This window comes from Dasypus novemcinctus, chromosome 17 (assembly GCF_030445035.2).
Source record: "Dasypus novemcinctus isolate mDasNov1 chromosome 17, mDasNov1.1.hap2, whole genome shotgun sequence".
NCBI classification, from domain to species: domain Eukaryota; kingdom Metazoa; phylum Chordata; class Mammalia; order Cingulata; family Dasypodidae; genus Dasypus; species Dasypus novemcinctus.
Window position 1 is genome coordinate 86,504,475 of NC_080689.1, and position 19,951 is coordinate 86,524,425.

A 19,951-nucleotide genomic window follows, 5' to 3' on the forward strand; every position below is an offset into this window, starting at 1 on the left:
ATGATGATTTCCTCTACCCAGCAATGAGGCAAGTGAAGTGGTTGAGAGACAGCTGACAGACCTGATGAATCTTTACACTGGGGACAAGTATGCAGAACTGGCCTACAGAGACTGAAAAGTAAAGATCAAGGGAAACAGGCAGATGCTCCAGCCTGATGCTTTGATATCCTGTAAGTCTCCTGGAACTCCTGGCCCCCGGGGAAACACAGAAGGAGACCTGCAGTAGCCTGAGACTGTGTTTCCCATATGCTACCAAATGGGGGCTCAAAATAGAAATAGAAATATTTTTAAAATGACATATTTGTATGCATGAGGCACGAGCTGTGGTTTTACCCTACAAATCCATAAATAAAAGTTTGACTTATTTTTTAAAAGGCAGAAGTGATAAGAATTCATCAGTGAACAATAGCATGTATTTTCCTACCCTTTGTAAATTGACTATTTCAAGTTGCTTTGGAATGTCTTTAATGACAAAGCCAAGGACTGCTTCCTTTTATTTTCCTGCTCTTCCCTTTTGCTTTTTCCACTCCTGAGCAGCTCACTCTATACTAGTTGATAACTGCCTCCATAATACTCTAAATCCCTTGCCCAAGATAAACAAAACACCATTAGTAATCCAGAAGAAACAGCACCAAGCTACTGACTGTTATTCTCTGTCCTCCTAGTTCCCTGAGGGCCTGTTGGAGGAGCTTCTGAATGCCAGAGCAGTAGAGTAAGCTCCATCTGATTCCAAGGTGAGGTCACCTTTCTTTGTCTGAGATCAAGCTGTTGCCTTCTTGGTTTCCTTCTTTTTTAATCCAGTTGGGATAATCTGACCATGTTCATTATGGGTGATATGCACAAAACGATTGGGGAATGTCTTCAATGGGAGTCTATTACTAGCTGATTCCTGTCTCAAGAGTAAAATCACAAAGGCAGCACCAACTTACAGACTATATGGTATTAGGCCCACCCTAAGGAGCAATATTTTTACCTTGGATCAAGAATTTTCTGTCAACCAAAATGGATTTGAGAGATGCATCAGTGAGGAAAAACTCATTTCTTTTCCACAGGTGTCCCCGCACCGGTTTTGGCTTTCCTTTGTTTGACCATTCTTTCCTATCTGGTATTCTAAAGTCACCAAGAGGACAAAATCCTTCTGTTAGCATTACATAATAATTTATAATTCTCACAGTGTTTTCTTTTCTGTAATTGCAGCTGGCCTGAAAAGAAAGTGTCAATGGTAGGTGGGCTGAGGAAAATAATCTACATGACAAGAAATGTGGGTCTTTCTTGCTGGCTTCAGTCAAGAGCCCCCTGATTAAAACTCCCAGGTAGGAACAAGGATTTGGGTATGGGGAAGTAAATGGGTATTTCAGACAAGAACTAGAGTGATGTTTCTTGAATAGTTGGTTTCTGTGTAGATGGCATGGGTTTGTGTTCATGTGAGTGTTGTGTGTGTATATGAGTATGTGCTGTGATTCTCAGTGTAATGAATGTGATTGCCAATGTGCATATGTGAGATCCTATGTCTGCTGTGTGCCTTCCTAGATTTCTCTCCTATAACCAGCACAATTACCTGTGCAATCCCATAATAATTTCCTCAAGGACATATACATATGTCCATATTTTCAAGTTATATACTTCAAATAATACAGTTCATTGTAAGTCAAGTATGCCTCAATAAACCTGGAAAATATCCCATAACAACCCAGGAAAATGTTCAAAGGACTCCAAGTGAAAATACTGTGTTACAAAATCCCTGTCATTAGGATTTAATGGGAAGAATTCATTTAATAGTGAATAGTATAGCCTGTGTAGAGCACTCTCCTTGCCCCTAATGGCACTTTCATTGACGATGATAAAAGAAAAGCAGCCATAGCTGTCGTTTTTAACATAGGAGAAAAGAGAGGCTTAGAAGCTGAATTAATTTTGCAGAAATGCAAAGTACCAAACAGGAAACTAGGCACTGAGGTATTAGGTGGTTTGATACCAAAGCACAATCTCATCATGCCTCTTCTGCCTGGCAATCTCTAATCTTCTATGAATCTGGCAACATTTGTCATTTTTAATTCTTGTTACTGAGCACCACACCACCAGGGCATCTGCAGCACAAGTCCATGTCGTCCATTTGTCAAAAGCCCAATTGCCATGTGTGTTAGTAACTATGATATAGACAATGCAGAGTGAACATGCTCATCCTCACAAAACATCTCCTGGGAGGCTGCTCAGAGCCTGCCGCTGAACTCATCTAACCCACTGGACTCTTCTAACATAGACCACATCCACAATAGTCCAACTTTCAGGGTGATAAGCTTGGAGGCTTGTGCTGTAACAGTCCAGCAAAATGGGAGAGTGAGAGGCTGAGAAAGAATTCCATCCCCACTTCTCTTTCATTTGCATACTGTTTCCAATGTCCTGTTGAAGGTCTCTGACTCCACAGAGCTCAGGGAAGGTCTGAGAACCCAGGGTAAAGAGTTCAGGTGATCTTGGGTGGCCAGCCTGGTCTCAACTGGAAAAGGAAGGGTCTGGTGTGCCATTCTCTCAATTAAATTTCTTGGTGATATCTGTGTTCCTAAACAGTACCTCCAATTGGCTTGTGGATTGGGGATATGGCTCTACCAGCAGCGATGAAGGTAACAATCCAAGTCGCTAACAATGTTCAAGGAAGTACCCAATGGGAGAGAGTTCCTGGGAGCAGTTGCATTACCCCTTCTGCATTGGAGATGGAGGAGAGGGGTGTGAAATCAGAAAGTAAAGGAAATATTTAGAGATCTGCTTTGTTCTTTTCCTATTTCAGTAAGATCATAGTAAGAGATACTATAATGTCGTGGTCAGGAAGACATGGACAAAGCGATTGCCTTCTCAGAGGGAAAAGGTGGACAGTCTTCCCTACATTTAGAGTATGTGAGGACTGGAAAACGGATTGTGGAGATCTTAGACCAAACTTAGATGGTAAAGGTGAAGCAATCAAGGCCCAAGGAACGCAATGTTGTGATAAGGACAAAATTATGTGCTGGGATAAGGTCATAACCAGGTGAGAACAACAATAGTTCAAGCTCTCCCCTCAACCCTAACATTTTCCTTTCCTTTTACAAGGATGCCCCATCATGGTTACTGCCATGGTACATTCAGAAGCATTCTTCATCAAGTCAGATGATTCAGACACGGGGATGACGATCTGCATGTAATTCATGTCTTCTGTCTTTTTTCATCTATTCCTGTTCATAAACTTCTCTTTGTACCTCTCCCATCTTCTCCTCTTTTTATGATACTCATCTTGAAGGATTTGATCTCATCTAGGAAGTTGAGGTCATGGGTTTGAGAAGGTTTATAACAACTTTCTACATCCTTCTCAACTGCTTTTTTAGCATTTCCATCATTTCCAAACCTACTATGCAGCATGCACAATCTCAAGTAAACCAGAATGTAACAGGGCGGGAGCTGGGCTGGGAGTCAGGTGCCTTGGGCCACTCTTTTGGAGGGCACTTGTGAACTTGGTTCTGGGCTGGACTCTCCCTTCCCAGGTATGTTCCTGCAAATGGTATCTCTGGACAATCAAGTGTTTTCTGTTCCTTACACAGCTTAGTACACTGTTTGAGGTGAAGGAGGAGTCTCTTTTCATAATTTCTCTTTTCCTAGAATACCCAGAAGCCACCGAAGAAATGAAGAGGAAAAGGAAATGTGAATGTGGAGTGAATAGGATGAAAAGGGGAAGGGAATTAAGTTACACACATTACATTTCTTTCCTAACTTTCTCTTTGGCACTTCAGGAAAATCAGTAAAACTAAGGAGAACATTGGCGTTGCCACAAATGAGGGTGAACATGGAGGTGGAGACAAGAACTGGCTGGTCAAAAATAAGCACAGGCAAGTAGAGTATATCCTCACAGCCTCTTCTCAGGGAACAAAACCTCATTCTATACAAGCCACAGCCTCCAAAGGCTCCTTAATTTGCAGGAGAGGGCACTAGCCCCTTTTAAGCCTTATGTGCACTCACACTGCATTCTTTGTGAAGATCGGCCCTGGATTAGTTCAACACCTCAGCCCTGCTGAAGTGAAGTTTGCACTCATAATCCACTTACAGTCAACAAAAGCCTCTCCTGTTTATTAATGAGTATGGTGAACAGGGTGGAGTGAACCTAAATGCCACTAACTCAGGTCTCTGGCAAAAGGGTATATTAGGCTGTCTTAGTTTGCCAGGGCTGCTTTAATCAATACTGGTAACCAGCTGGCTCAAACAGAGGAATTGATTGTCTCACAGTTTGGGAGATTAGAAGTCCAAAATCATGGTTTAGGCTGCACTGTGCTTTCTCTGAAGGTGGTGGCAGCTTGCCAGCAATCCATAACTGAACCTATGCCTCCATTTCTTGGCCCTCTGACTCCTATCTCCTGTGCCTGAATGTGCCTAATTTTCTTCTTATAAGGTCTGCAGTCATATTAGATTAAGGCCCCCTGATTAAAGTTGGACTCACATTCATTAGTATGATCTTTGGCATTCTTAGAAATGAGTTCACATTTGTAAGAGCGGAGGTTAGGACAAAAACATGACTTTATGGGCGGACCTGATTCAATCCATAATAAGGACAATGGCACTCTGGGGTCCCTCGCAGGCAGGTAGGGTAGGTATTCTGGGCCAGTTTCCATCTTAGGGGGAAATTTAAGTCCTGACTGGCAGTTGCCCAAGCCCTGAGGGTTCTCAGCCTCTGCTGGGTCCTGTTCAGATCCCTGGGTCAGCTCATGCCACCTTTCCTCAAGCTGTGGTTCTTGAGAAGTTTTTTAGGTATGTATAATTCATACAAACCTGAAAGAATGGTCAATGAAGAGCTCACTTGGGATGAATGAAATGGGTAGAATTGCAAGTTACTTATGTTCCTTTTATTTATTTTTTACTTTCATAATTAATTAAAGATAAACATAATACTTATAGCATCTTGTTAAAAGGAGTGTCTTCTGTAATGTTTTCATGTTGGAATATACTAATGTAAGAAAACTTATGATTTTAGTACTAGAGCCTAACTGTTTTTTAACCGAAAAGCACAGGTAAGTTTTGGTGTGTTTTAAAATGAAACTAGGTTTTACAGAGAAAAAGGAACCTGTCCAATAGTAATGTGAAGATGCAGTCATGACTTGGACTGTGTAGGGGACAGGGGTTGGGGAAGCAGGGTTATCACTTCCATACCTATCCTTCCGATGTCCTGCTTCTCACCTGGTCAGATATATAAGACTCTGCCTTTTCTTCCTGGAGCCCTACAGTCAAACTTACTCTTCAGGGAAGAGTCACTTTGAGGGCACCCATCAAAGCAAACAGATTAAATCCCTTCAGTTGGACATTTACAGACACTGTGCCACAGACGATACCTTAAGCCGAGAGCAGCAATAGGAATTCAGTGCCATTTGGATCTGGTTCCTAGGTATCGGTGGCCAACTTTGCTTCTCCAGGGTCTATTGTACCTTCTGAGTCCCGCAACATTCACCAACAAAACCCCTCCTCCATCTGTCTCTGTGTACCCGGTGATTCTATATCCTGTGCTTTTATTGCAGATCCCACCATTGACAGCTACAAAGGCCTTAAGCTGGAGGCCCCAGCCTGAGCTTAGAAGAGCTGTAGATCATATGGTGTTTAGAGATGCCTCTGTGCTTATTCTCTTCTACCCATACCCAAATAAATTTTGGTAGAATTTAGTTAGATAAATTTAGATTGAGTTTTAGAGAAACATTTTACATTTAATGTTAGATATTACTATATTAATCAATATTTTCTCCTACTACTTGTGTTTCTTAATTTATCAAAAAAAATTAAACATGTATTTAGATCAGCATGTTAAACAAAGTTAGAGCTAAATTAATTATAAAATTTGGTCTCCCTCCTGGCTCCCACCAAGGTCACTACTCTCTCATAGAATCCTCAATGTTTGATAGTTGAACAAGTAACTGAAAATTTAGTGCTTAACTTCTGTCCTCAGGACAATGTCTTCCAGATGTTTCATTTGCTGAAATCTGTTTACTCACCTGGAAGGGATTATGGCAATAACATCACCCTTGGTCTAGCAGGATAACTTCGAATTCACTGTCTTTTTTACTTTCTTTTCAGTCTTGCTGGGGATAAAACCATGAGTCACATTTCCTTCCACAAAGACATTACCCCATTTTCACATAACACAAAATATTGTTCTCAAAAATGTTGAAGAGATTCTAATATTCTTTCCATAATGCCGCATGCTTTCCTCTAATAAATGGTTTTGTTTTCTTTAAACCATAGTAATTTCACTAAAATTTGCCTTATCTTTAGACCTTCTGTATCAATGCTCAGTGTGTAATTTTATTATGGAGCTTCAAATAAGTCTTTCCAGAAAAAATGGAGTCATAATTTTTAATAATTGCTGCAAGTATTTGCTTTTAGTCTCTCATTCAAACACTGCAGTATTCATATATTGGCCTTTCTATGCTGATCTTAAACTTTTGCCATTTTTTTCTCAAATCTTTTACATTATATTAAATTTCTTTTAAGCAATTTCTTCTTTTTAACTTCTCTTTCTATTTAGGTATTACCTTTTCACTGTTTCTTCTAGTTTATATGTAAATCATGAAATGATTTTTTTCCCCATTTTTTTCTTATTCTTCCCTGATTTCTGTCCCTTCATTTTTGAGGGTTTTTTTTCCCCCTATCTCATTGATGATGTTCTCTCATATACTGTTTCCTTTCATCAATGCTTTTACCTTCTTTTTGAGATAGTACATTTCACTACATAATGTACATCAAAAAGAAGAGCCTTACTTTGCTCTTTACCTGTACTGGAAATAACATCAATATTTTTTCTGTTGGTATTTCATATGATTTTTTAAAAATTTGTAGATAGAGGGAAACGGACTTTGGCCCAGTGGTTAGGGCGTCCGTCTACCACATGGGAGGCCCGCGGTTCAAGCCCCGGGCCTCCTTGACCCGTGTGGAGCTGGCTCATGCGCAGTGCTGATGCGCGCAGGGAGTGCCGCGCCACGCAGGGTGTCCCCCGCGTGGGGGAGCCCCACGCGCAGGGAGTGCACCCATAAGGAGAGCCGCCCAGCGCGAAGGAGGGAGCAGCCTGCCCAGGAATGGCGCCGCCCACACTTCCCGTGCCGCTGACAACAACAGAAGCGGACAAAGAAACAAGAAACAAGACGCAGCAAAAAAACACAGAAAACAGACAACCAGGGGAGGGGAGGGGAATTAAAGAAATAAAAATAAATCTTTAAAAAAAAAAAATTTGTAGATAGAAACAAGATTCAAAATAGCTTTCCCAACAACACAGATCTGTCTCTATCCAAATTTTCTTTGAAATTAAAAATATATATAACAGCTTTCTTCCCGATATTGCTGGGTTCTGTACTTCTACCACTCTTAAATATGGGTCTTCACTATCATTACCTCTATTGCACCTGTTATTGTCTATTTGTTTCTGCATCTGACTAGTGAATACCTCCTTTGAATGTATGCTCTTGTCTTGATGTGGAACAGCTAAAACCACTTTGCCAAAATCTAGTCATTCCCTGAAAAAGGTCTATATATTTCCAGAACCAACTATCTTTAAGGGTATTTTTTATTGTATGTCTTGAAATGTATTTCATTTCTGAATCACTTTGTTCGTATATATTTATATGCACTTTATTTCCACAATTATTAGATTTTGGTTTCTTATACTTATTTTATATTGAATTTTCTTTGTTCTGTATACATTATAGTTGAGTCATAAATTTCAGCATTATTTTTATTTAGTTTTAAATTAATCTATTTTCAAACATATTTGGCTTTAGCAATGGTGATTCATTTTTAAATAACATTTTAATTTCTATTGTTTTGATTCCTAATCACATAAGAAAAATGGTATGTATATCTGGACTACATATATAGCACCAAGTAGCTTTATTACTATCCTCAGGCACATATACCAACAACCCCCAAAGCAATCTATATATTTTCCATGGTCCCCAAGGATTGTCCTTAATACCTGTCCTTGCTACATTAAAAGCACTATTTTAGAAATAACCTCTACAAATAAAAAACATCATTTAAAATGGTTTACAGAATATTAAAATTTAGGACCACATAAAAATGTTTCAGCTATATCATATCATGATCTCATTATGAACACCTGAATACATACACATTAACAAGAGAGATGCCATTCAAAATGATTAGAATGTTGGCCTCCTAAAATTAGCTAAAATTCCAGGACTTCAGAAATGCACTCCCAGACTTCCTGTACCCTGGGGGTGTTCTACTGCTCACTGAGTGGATGGTCATTGGTGGAAGTCATTTAACTCCATTAGCAGCTGCATGCCATCTACATAAATTGTAGCAACCTGTCTTTCCCTGAGATCAGGAACAAGATACGGTAGTGAACTTTCATCACTGCTAATCATCATTGTCCTGAAGTTCTTGAGAGAGCCATCAGGCAAGAAAAAGAAATGAAAGGCATCCAAACTGGAAAGGAAGAAGTAAAGCTATTTCTAGAAACACAGATGGCCTAATCTTTTACAAACAAAATCCCAAAGAATCCACAAGAATAGTAATGGCACTAATAAAGGCATTCAGCAAAACTGAAAGATACAAGATACACAATGCAAAGTCATTTTTGTTTCTATAATCCAGCATAGAACAATCTTAAATGGAACTTTTTAAAACTTCCAATCAAATAGCCTCTAATGAATGAAATATCTAAAAATTTAACAAAAGGTGAAGCATTTATATACTGAAATTAGAAAACACTGCTGAGTGACACTGAAAACCTAATTAAATAGCAAGATGTCCATTGTTCATCGACTAACTATTGTTCTGATGTCAATACTACGCAAAGGAAACTACAGATTAAATTCAAAATCAAAATTGAGTAGACTTTTTTTTTTACAGAAATGGAAAAGCTGGTCCTCAAATTCCCATGGAATCATTAAGTGGCTAAGCTAGCCAAGACAAGTCTTGAAATAGTTTGACAATGTAAACACGCTTATCAAAATATCACTCAAATTTACCCTATATAATATACAAAAAACTAGGAAAACCTGACCTATTCTTAAGGGAAAACTCAATCAGTAGACACTGTTCTAAATTAACCACAGAAGGATTTATCAGACAAAACAGTTGTTCTGTCTATGCTCAATGAGATTAAGGTATATTCTCCTTAATTATTTTGTCCTTTTTGTTTTTAAAGATGCATAGATCAGACAAAGTGTTACATTAAAAAATATAAGAGGCTCCCAAATACACTACTCCCCACCACCCCTACTCCTCCCACATCAACAACCTCTTTCATCAGCATGGAACAGTCACTGCATTTGCTGTAAACATTTTGGAGCACTGCTAGGCCACAAGGGCTGCAGTTTACACTGTACAGCCTACACTCTCCCCCAGTCCATCCAGTGGGCCATGGCAGGACATACAATGTCCTCTATCTGTCCCCATAATACCATTCAGGTATTATGAATGAAATCCCAAAAATATCTGCATATCACAACTCTTCTTCCATCTCCCTGCCCTCAGCAACCCCTGTTGCCACTGTATTGACATAAAGGATACAATTTCTTCCAATGCTAGAATCACAATAGTTCTAAAGTAGAATACCAGCAAATCCACTCCATTCCATACTCTCTTCCTCCATCTTGTGGGCCCCGGGATGGCAAATGTCCACTCCAAGTATAAACTGAGAGGGGGCTTACAGCCCACATGGCTGATGGACTGTATTATCCCATTTGCAGTTGTAGACTCTCTTGGCACCCTGGTGTGGTGGTTGGCTAGCCTCACCTCCCTTTTAGCTGACCTGGGTAAGTCCAATGAACTGGAAAGTAGGTATTGCTACTCTGCTGAGGCTCAGGGCCCAGCTGGCACATGGTCCAGAGACCCAAGCCTCCTGAGCACACACCAACCCCAGCCCCAACCACAGGTTCAGTGAAATTGACAGAAAAGGCGTGTGTAGAGAGGTCACATCTCCATCCAACTCCATCAAAGGGCATTCTCTTTCATTGAGTGGAAAGATAGGAGTTCTCAGCAGAGAAAAAGAAACAAAGAAAAGACGTAAATGACAACTTTTGATCTAAACATAAAGTTATAGAAAATTTAAAAAAATTCATTGAGCAATCCCAATTAGAGAAGACAAGTAAGGGATGAATGAATTGGTGAGATGGAATTTAGATGAGTAGAAATAATATAATCTGAGAAAAGAGAGCGAGTGAGAAAGAGAGAATTGATCCAAAACTTGAGCCTCATGATCTGTGGGGCAATACTAAAAGTTTTAATACTCATTTGAAAGACTGGGTTGAGCAGAAAGAGGCTGGTGCCAATAAAAAGGTAAGGGAAGAAATGACTGAACACTACTCTATGAAAGAGAGATCCAAGGGGCTCAAAATCTCACCCTGATACATCATAATCAAACTGCTGAAAACTAAAGATGAAGAAAAACATCTTGAAAGGAGTCAGAAAATTTGACAATTTATTTGTAGAAGAATAACAATTTGAAGGCCTTTGATTTCTCTTCAGAAAATATAGAGGCCACAAGAGAGTGAAAAAACATCATTAAAGGGCTAAAAGAAAAAAACCCTCAACCAGGAATACTGCAGTCATCAAAAGTTGCTTAAGGTTTAAAGGCAAAATAAAGACAGAAGGAGAGGATGGAAAAACAAGTGAATTCATCACCTGATGACTTGCTTTACAAAGATGGGAAAGGAACTTCAGGCTAAATGGAAATAATTCAAGGAGGAAGCTTTCAACTTCAGGAATAAAAGATGTGGATCAGGAATGGTGAGTATCTGGGGAGAAAGAATAACTTTTTTCCAACTGTTAAATTGTTAAATATATGAATGAATTTTGAAAAATTATAAAAATACAAAATGTTTGCAGAAGTTATACCCTAGACTGGGAACTCAGAAGACCACTTCAGCAAAGAGGGGATTAAATGATTCCTATGGCTGTAAGGTGTCCACATTTTAGTTGGGTGGGTAAAACATTAATTCTTTTAGACTGTGATACCTGTATTATTCTCAGAGCAACCACTAAAAAAGAATTCCAAAGGAATTCCAGAAAAATTGTATAACCCAAATGGTCCTTTTTCTAAGAGATAGGAATAAAGTAGCTAAAACATCAGTATACAAGTTATTAAGTGAAAAATAACTCTCTTGGACAAATACCTACAAGCAGGATTGCTGGGTCCGATGGTAACTCCATTTCTCCTAGCCTGTCCTCCCCCCCACCATAGTCACCTCCACCACAACAGGACTGACGCCTTCTGCTCTTTAGATCTGAGTGGCTCTCCCCAGTCCCCCAGGGGATAAGGTGGGGGATTCACAGGCCCTAACCGCAAAGATGCCACCTTCAGCAGACTCCAAAGCATCTGAGCCCAATGGTTCACCTGTTTCTGCTGTCAGCTCGAGGGCACCCTGTCCCATGTGGATGCCAACTTTGCTGATGCCAGAGTAGAGGATGGTGGCTGTGTCCCCCAATGGGTCCTGTCTCCCTTGTGACAAACTCCATCTTCCAGCATCAGAAAGTCCAGACTTGCCAGAGGAGCCAGGGGGCTGAGCCACAGCTTTTGATGTGCCTGCATCCTGCACATATTTGGCTAAGGAGCAGCTAAGGAGCAGTCAGAAGTCGGAGACAGGTTCCTATGGCACTGGGAGTGCATATATTCTGGGGGTCAGTGGATGGTTCTCTTCCTTCCTCCCCAGGCCTGGGTTCTGATGAGAAACCTCCATTCTCAAAGCTCAGAAAGCACCTCCCTCCAGAACTTCCAGACCACTCCTGTGACCTCATGCACCAAAGCAAGCACCTTCACAAGCTCATACACCTGTTTCCCACCGCTGCAGAGGGAGTGGTGTTCAGCCCCAGCCCCCTCCAGGCTGCCCCAGAGGTCCACAAGGAAGGTAAGTCAGAATGGCCATTGGTCTAGTTTGTCAGCTTTTGTGGTACCCCAGAGGAAGATCCAGAGAGAAAGGGGTTTCGATGTGATCTCTGGGGTAAAATAGATTCAAGGAATTCAAGGAATTGCTTAATCAAATCCAGTCACCATAAAGGCAACATTCCTCGGCTGCCACAGAAGCAAGGGAACCCTCTGATGTTTCACCCTCAGGCAATGAAGTCACTATTCTGATTCTAGACTTGGAAAAGAAAGCAGCACTTCACAGTCAACAATGCATTGGGGGTGGAGGAAGACTGAGTCCAGCTTAGACAGGCAACACCATGCAAACTTCCATTCTAACTGCCTTGTAGTTAATCCTGTATCTATTTATGGAATCAACATCATGAATTCACACCAAAGTATCCACTTCGTCCACCAGCCCACTTCAAGAGGGTTCACTGCAAATCTTGCGTTTTCACATCTGTAACTCTATCTTTTGAATACTCAGAAGGTAGTTGGGGTGAGATACAAAAAAGAACTGGATGGTCAGTTGAATCCCAAGGCTGTGGTGAGTTTACTGAATAGAACTGGTCATCTTTTGCATTTTATGTAGTGGGCTCTTGATGTTTTCCTTTCTGAAAGCTCACTATTGTCCTCATTGTCTACATATCTGCTGTTGTCATTGCTCCTAAAAAGAGATAAAGCCTTGTGAAAACTCATGGTGGAAGCATCATTCTCTCTTGTGAGACTGGGTTGGGTTAATTGATACAATATGAAGAGGGCTTTGGTTGAGATCTAGCTGACCTAGATATGTAAGAATTTCTGGGGTCCTCTGAGGGATACTGGCCTTCATGGAGTATGGGGGTGAAAACCCCCTCTTCAAGAACAGCCATCTTTCTTCTCTTAGTGGGGACTCTTGATGCAGGAACATGAAGCATTTCTGAGAACAGGGCTGTGTGTTTGTTCTCCCTTGGGGATTACTCTCAGCAGGATTGGGTTCTCTAAGGATGTGGACATCTCAAAGTACAAACGATTCACCATGTCCCCTCTTTGTAAACCATAAATCATAATTTCTGCAGTGAGTTCAGAATAAGCAGGAGTATGAAAATGCATTCAACATCACTAGTAATCAGTAAAATACATATTAGAACCACAAAGTCTAACGCCCATATCTTCCAGAAAGGGTACTCTTAGGATGTGAAAGACTTCAGCAGGAAAGGTACGGACCCCACACTAAGAGAGTTGTTCAAATATTTAGTCAGGGAGATAATTGGGAACAGGGAGACTTCATTCATTAACTCACCAAACCTCAGTCAGGTGGGTGACTTTGCCAGTTGATGAGCATTAACTGTTCTTCCAGGGTAGTTCAGTTAAAGGTGAAGCTAATTCTTTGCATAGCTGTTATCTGGCAGTTGGTCTGGAATGTCTTAGGTTCTGAGCCAGTAGAGGAGCCAAGCAGACCACTGGTCACTTGGAATGGTAGTCCAACCCACAGGAAGACTCACATGAGGCAGAAGGTATTGTGAAGATGCTGGGGGAAGTTGGCCAAAAATTTGGACATCCTTGATACTTCAGAAGGCCTTTATGTGGGGGAAACTACCTCATATTTTGCATCAAGGATAGAAATGTAGAGACAGGAGGCTGGGTCAGGATAGGTACTCTTCTTGTGGGTGAGCCACCTCCTCCAGGGCATCAGTTCTTCCCCTCAGGAACTTTGGGGCAAGAGGATTTTTCAAAGGAACTGTTTCAGTACACCATGGTTGACATGTCATATAACACATATTTGTTGGCTTAAAGGAGTTTATTGTCTCACAGTTTTGGAGGCAGTGATGCCAAGATTAGACTCAGTAAGGTCTGTGCCCTCAGTGCTTGCTTCTGCCTTTCCTCGCCACGATCCAGGGCAACACTGGGGTTATGGAGGTGAGGATTTCTGCCCGCCCCCCCTTCCCCAGAATAGTCACACTAATATACAGACCCAGGCTCCAGGGTAGGTCACCGTCTAGAATGCCTCTCCTTTACTTCCTTTCCCTGACGACTTGGGGCCATCTGGCTCTCTAGCAGGCCTGTTTTCAACTGTTTCAAGGTTTGGTTTGGGTTTCTAACCCCATTATTTGTAGTGCCCTCCTAAGGGGTTGGTAATAAACTTTCCTGAAAACAGTAACAACAACAACAACAACAAAAGACGCCTTGGCTGCCTTTAATTCACAACTGTTGTGAAGTAGTTTCTAATATTCCATGCTCTGGTCTTCCAGACAGATATTTTAGTATTTCACACTCAGTTTGGGCCTAGTCCTTTGGCAGAAGTTTTTAGCACAACATAAGAACAGTGTGCCAACTGCACTATTATTGTGCCCCCAGTTTATCCAGTCTGCCTTTGGTGTCCATAAATATCTGTCTGGGAGGGTAGAAAAAGGTCATAACTCCAATGTGGGTATTGCTCTTGGAATTTAGGATGACTTTTGTCTCACAATACTTATACATTACAGTTATGAATTACCATATGAAGAAAAGTAACTGAGCAAACAGGTGAATAATAAGAAAAAGAACACTAGATATATCAATAAATTAATATGGATTGTGTCTCTAATTTGAGCCAGGACCATTACTTAATTCTGAGGGCAGCCGATGAGGCCAGTGGTACTAGCTCAGTATTTCAGATCTGGAAATGAGACACAGACAATTGAGTAAATTTCCCAGCTGACATGAAGCAGAGTCAGGAATCAGCCCTGAACATGTAATTCCAATGTCCATGTTCCCAATCACATTCATCTTCTGGCCTTGAACATAACAGCTGCTGTCAAAAACATGCTGGGTAAGGCATTAGAAAAGCAATTCAAGGCAAGTGTTCAGAAGAACATTCGACCTTTTGACTTTTACAGGTGTCATTAGCACTCAAAATAGTTATTTCTCTATGCAACTTAAACATACTATTTGAGAAACTTCAGATGGCATAGCAAAGAGAATCAAAATCACAAGCTCACCACTGAAAAAATACCAATGCTAATTTTTTTTTTTTTTTTTTTAAACGTACTGGGGTTGGGGATTAAACCTGAGACCTCATATGTGGAAAGCTAGTGCTTAACCACTGAACCACATCGGTTCCCCTGAGTTGGTTTCTTTTGTTTGATTGTTGGTTGGTTGGTTTTTGTTTTGTTTTGTTTTGTTTTTTTCCAGAGGCACCGGGAACCAAATCTAGGACCTCCCATGTGGGAAGCAGGTGTTCAACTGCTTGAGCCACATCCATACTCTAATGCTAATATTTGAAAGTATTTCTTCTCTGGTCTTTGACCATTAAAACATACACACACACACACACACACACAAGATAAAGAAGTCAGTTAACTATCTAATCTGAAGGACAATACAGAATACTGAATACCCCAAATACACTACAACTACAAACAACTTCTCAAGTCTTCTTTAAAGCCCCTTGCCTGGAAATACAAAGATGGGACATGATTTGGATTGCTACCTGAATCTGTGCTCCCCTAATTGCAACTCTAAGACCCTAAATAAGTGCCTTTGTTGCCTTGCAGCTTAGTTTATTTCTCAGTTGACATTACATAGTGTTAGAAACAGGATTCTAAGTACCTACCAACCTGACTCTGGAGCTACTGTTGGATTTAAGCATGGTAAAGGCAAAAGCCCCTTCAGCTCTGCCATCTCCCCAAAAGCCCTGAGTTCCTGTCTGTGAGTCCTCTTGGTTCGGAACATGCCTCTTTTTGGTTGAGGTTCTAGACCTTTTAGGGGTGACTTTTGAACTTTGGCATTTTGAACTTTGGTTCTTATGGCTTAAGCTGCTAACAGCAGTCCTGTTTGTTTACTCGAACATTTTTCTTCTGGTTTGGCCTGGCAATATAAGGTCTTTCTGTTGGCCTTTTTTTTTTTTTTTTTTTTTTTTTTGGTATATAGGGAGAACTTATTTGTTTGACAATTACTTGAATGGGACTTTTAAAATTCAACTTTGATAATGAGCTCTTTTAAGTGGGGGATGCCTCCCTAACAATCATTTTGGCTTTTGTGAGCAAGCAAATTATTTTTGGTCAGCACAGGATGGGCACTTAAACACTATTAGAATGTGTACCACCTTTTCAAGAGAGGCCTTGGCCTGATGGAGGAACCACCTAGTGACAGGGCAGATGAGGAGACCCCATCTAATTCCAAGGTAAGGTTGCCTTTCTTTGTCTGAGAAAATTGTCACTTTACTTATTCCTTTCATTTTCAATTGAGTTCAGATATGAAAATTCTGACCGTGTACATTATAGATGACACATACAATTTCCTTACTTAAGGAGTATTCTATTACTGTGTCAAGTTGTTATTTACAAATAGCAAGACCAGGGAATCAAGTATATGGGCTTTTTAATTGGCAGCAGTTTTTCCTTCTAAGAGTAAGATTTTTTTGTGCCAACCAAAATAGACATGAGCGATGCATTATCTAGGAAAAGTTTGTATCTTTCCATGTGTGTCTGCTACAATTACTTATGGGAACTTTCACTCAACCACTGTTTCCCATCTGTACCAAAAGTGCAAAAGATCTGTGTCAACACTACACAGCATGATCTGATCCTGAGTGTTTTCTTTAATATAATTACAGGTGGCCTCAGGTACAAGAGAAAATGGTATGCATTTTTGAACTTCAGAAAAAATCTAGATAATTAAAAAACCAGGGTGGAGCTGATGTAGCTCAGTGGTTGAACACCTGCTTTCCATGTATGAGGTTCTGGGTTCAATTCCCAGGGACTGTGCGCTTGCTTTACTCTGAAGAACCACCCTGATTCCAGCTTCCAGGTGAGAATGAGGAATGGGGATGTGATTATTTTCTAGTTCAGTGATGGCCATCTTCTACAGTCCTTGTAGGCAGCTGTGTTCCCTTTAGGTGGTGAGGGTTTGTGTACCGGGGCTGGAGATATCTATGTTAGAGTCTTTGAGATGAGATTGTGAAGGTGAGGGTGGAGAAGCTGTTTCCCATCTATATAGCACAATTGCCAGCGTCAACTTCTCAAAAAAACCACTACTACACCCCTTACATATATTTACTCATTCAACCTTCAACACAACCATACTATGACTGTTTATTCCCACTCTTCTGAAGAAGAACGGAGGTGCAGAGACAATTAGCCTACAATTTCAAACAGGAGTGTCCCTGATCCTGATGCTGCAGCCATAATCTAGCCCCATCACTTGGCCATGCGATGATTCTACACCATGCCAGCAAGGGAAACTGACTGCAGACTGTGAACTGACATAGGGTGAAATGCACATAGAAAGTCCACATGCCTTTTCAGCTCAGATTCTGAATGATTGCAAGCACAATCTGGTTTACCTAAGTCAGTCCTCCACACTACAGCCCAAAGAGATAGGAACTGGGAGATGTTAGCGTATTTCATAACATCAGCATCTTGAGTCCTAGAAATGCTCGGCACTGTTTGCTGCATGCCTTAGGGACAGTGACCAATAAGAACTCAAGTTACCATTTGGCTATTGATCTGGTGTATATCATCCTTGCTGCAACTTTTATAACTGCATTAGAGCCTTAGCACTCAACTCATGTCTCCCCTTAATAATTAACTATCAAATTGGTGCCTGGATAGTACAAAGATGGACATCCATCACATTCAATGAATAAGCATTCAAGGTATAGAAAAGGAAGACTGGAAGGAAAAATACTACATGATTTATAGTGGTCAATTTTTAAGTGGCAGTATTTAAATATTTTCAAATCTTCTATAACTGAGTATCTTTATGATAAAGGATTTAAAAAAAATGAAACAGAATGTTTTGCCTAGACTTGAATCGAGTCCCACAATAAAAAGACATTTATAAATAAAATGTCTTTAAAACAATTACCCTATTATTAAACTTTAGAAAGCTAATAAAATGCTCATGTACAAATAACAGCAAAATCCTGCAGAAACAGGTGCTGGACATTGTATGTCCTGCCATGGCCCACTGAGTGGACGGGGGGAGAGGGTAAACTACAATGTAAACCATTATCCATGTGGTGCAGCAGTGCTCCAAAATGTATTCACCAAATGCAATGAATGTCCCAAGATGATGAAAGAGGTTGTTGATGTGGGAGGAGTGGGGTGAGGGGGGTGGGGGGTAAATGGGGACCTCTTATATTTTTTGAATGTAACATTTTTTTAAAAATAGAGAAAAAAATCCCATACAAAAGATGAAAAATGGGAAGCAGGTATAGCTCAGTTGTTGAGTGCCTGCCTCCCATGAATGAGGTTCAGAGGTAAATCCCTGGTACCTCTTTAAATAAAAAAAGAGAGAGATGACATATGTGGAACCATGGATACTGATGATTTTGTAACAGGACAAGGTGATAGTAGCATTTTAGTTGGACTTCAAAATGGCAGGAGGAATGATAATCCATCATTGAACAATAGCATGTGCGGTCACCCCTCGGGCTGCAGTGTGGTTTGCTGGCCTGGCGGGGGAGCAGCCGCGGCAGGCCAAGTCGCTGCCCCCATAATAGGGTGGCTGGTCGGACTCACCGCCACCCGTGAAGGAAGCTCGGCATGGGCGCAGAGTGCCCTCGGGTCTCCCCTTCTCGGCAGCCATGCTTCCGCGGCCGCCCCTCCTCCCGGATGGCGCCACACGATGCCTGTGGGGCGGCACCCTTCTTCCTTCTCCCTGCGCAGGCGCAGGGCGGAAAATTCCAGTCTGCCCTTTTCCCCTCCCCCGACAGCAGCAACAGCCAGGCGTGGGCGGGAAACTCAAGTCTGCCCTCCACCCCAGCAACAGCAGCCACCAATCCCTAAACCCTGCCCCTTCCCCCTGTAACAGCAACAGCCAATCCCTAACCACCACCCCTCCCCCATCCAGTACCACCCACTGACCTTTCACGGCAACCAATCAGAACAGGGCGTGGCTTCGACCAATCAGCCTTCCCCAGCCCCTATAAAACTGTTGCCTCTCCCTCAATAAAGTTGGACTTGCGTGTTTACCTTGTCTCCGCGGTGGTTCTTCTGCCGTGCACCCTCCAGTCCTGAGAGCCCCCGACAAGGGCCTGGCCTCCCTTGTCCCCAGTTCGTCGCCTGCTTCTCCGGGCGACCCCTTCATCGCCGGCTTCTCCGGGCGACCCCTTCGTCGCCGGCTTCGCCGGGCGACCCCTTCGTCGCCGGCTTCGCCGGGCGACCCCTTCGTCGCCGGCTTCGCCGGGCGACCCCGTCAGCCGAACCGCGCAACCCCTTGTGAGACCGATCCCTCGTCTGCTGCCGGACCGACCCCTCGTCCCAAGTGGGACCGACCCCTCGTCCAGAGCTGGACCGACCCCTCGTCCGCAGCCAGACCCCACCTCTACCGACCGAGCAAGCCGCCGCAAGCATGTACTTGGTAACTTTTTTGGATTATTTCACATTGCTTTGGGATGTCATTAGCTACAAAGTCAAGGACTGCATCCCATTTTATTCCTCCACCTCCATTTTGCTTCCCTTTTTCTACTCATCAGCAGCTCACACTATCCTTGTTAAATACCTGCTCTATATTACTCTAACCCTTTGTCCATGTCAAGCAAAACTTCAGAGTACTCCAAGGGCAACACCTCCAATGTACTGACTATTACTCTTTATCCTCCTAGCTCCCCCAGAGGGCCTGCTGAGATACTTGGGAGCCAGGGCAGTAGAGGAAGCCCCACCTAATTCCAAGGTAAGTTTCCCTTTAGAACCATTGCTTTCTGTATTTTTCTTTTTCCGTTCAATTAAAGCTGACCATTACTTTATAGATGATATGTACAATTTCCTTGGTGGGGACTGTGTTCACTTGGCATCTGTTTTGACCTGCCGATCTCTGTTTCAAAAGGACAACCACGAATGGAAGCATTAGATTATAAAAGGAAGTTTTTCCTTAGCAGCCATATTTTCTTCTTGGATTAAGAATTTTTTTAAATGCCAACCAAAATGGAGAGATACATCATACAGGAAAACCTCATGCCTTCTCCTCAGATGTCCCCTCACTTGCTTTTTGGTTTCCTTGACTTGACCCTCTTTCCCATCTGGTTTTCTAAAGCCTTCTACAAACACAACATAGCAAGTTGTGATCATTATAGTGTTTTCTTTTCTGCAACTGCAGGTGGCTCCAAGAGCAAGCAACAATAGTATG

At 41.8% G+C, this 19,951-nt stretch overlaps 1 protein-coding gene and 2 long non-coding RNA genes across 6 annotated transcripts in view; 2 read left to right on the top strand and 1 right to left on the bottom strand.

Moving 5' to 3' along the window:
- LOC131273796 (protein IWS1 homolog) overlaps window positions 1–13,304 on the bottom strand; it is a 119,909-nt gene extending 106,605 nt beyond the window's left edge. Inside the window, exons 1-2 of one of the 3 annotated variants that reach the window (XM_071208965.1) lie at window positions 13,143–13,304; window positions 11,354–12,527 (exon numbers count right to left, since the gene is read on the bottom strand). In XM_071208965.1, the coding sequence (XP_071065066.1) occupies window positions 11,354–11,390 (37 nt within the window). In that variant the 5' untranslated portion in view covers window positions 11,391–12,527; window positions 13,143–13,304. The remainder of the gene's footprint in view (window positions 1–11,353; window positions 12,528–13,142) is intronic. The other 2 variants (XM_071208964.1, XM_071208967.1) reach the window with 2 other exon arrangements.
- Window positions 666–3,903, top strand: LOC131274063 (uncharacterized). The gene is made up of 3 exons (XR_009181272.1): window positions 666–734; window positions 1,198–1,313; window positions 3,753–3,903. It is a non-coding gene; the product is annotated as an uncharacterized lncRNA (long non-coding RNA).
- A 2-nt stretch (window positions 13,305–13,306) lies between the features above and the next one.
- LOC131274061 (uncharacterized) lies at window positions 13,307–19,450 on the top strand. 2 transcript variants are annotated; one of them, XR_009181268.1, is made up of 4 exons: window positions 13,307–13,356; window positions 15,892–16,004; window positions 16,437–16,630; window positions 19,431–19,450. It is a non-coding gene; the product is annotated as an uncharacterized lncRNA (long non-coding RNA). The 2 variants fall into 2 exon arrangements; XR_009181269.1 differs by lacking the exon at window positions 15,892–16,004 and having other exon boundaries at window positions 13,320–13,356.
- The last annotated feature ends 501 nt before the right edge of the window (window positions 19,451–19,951 follow it).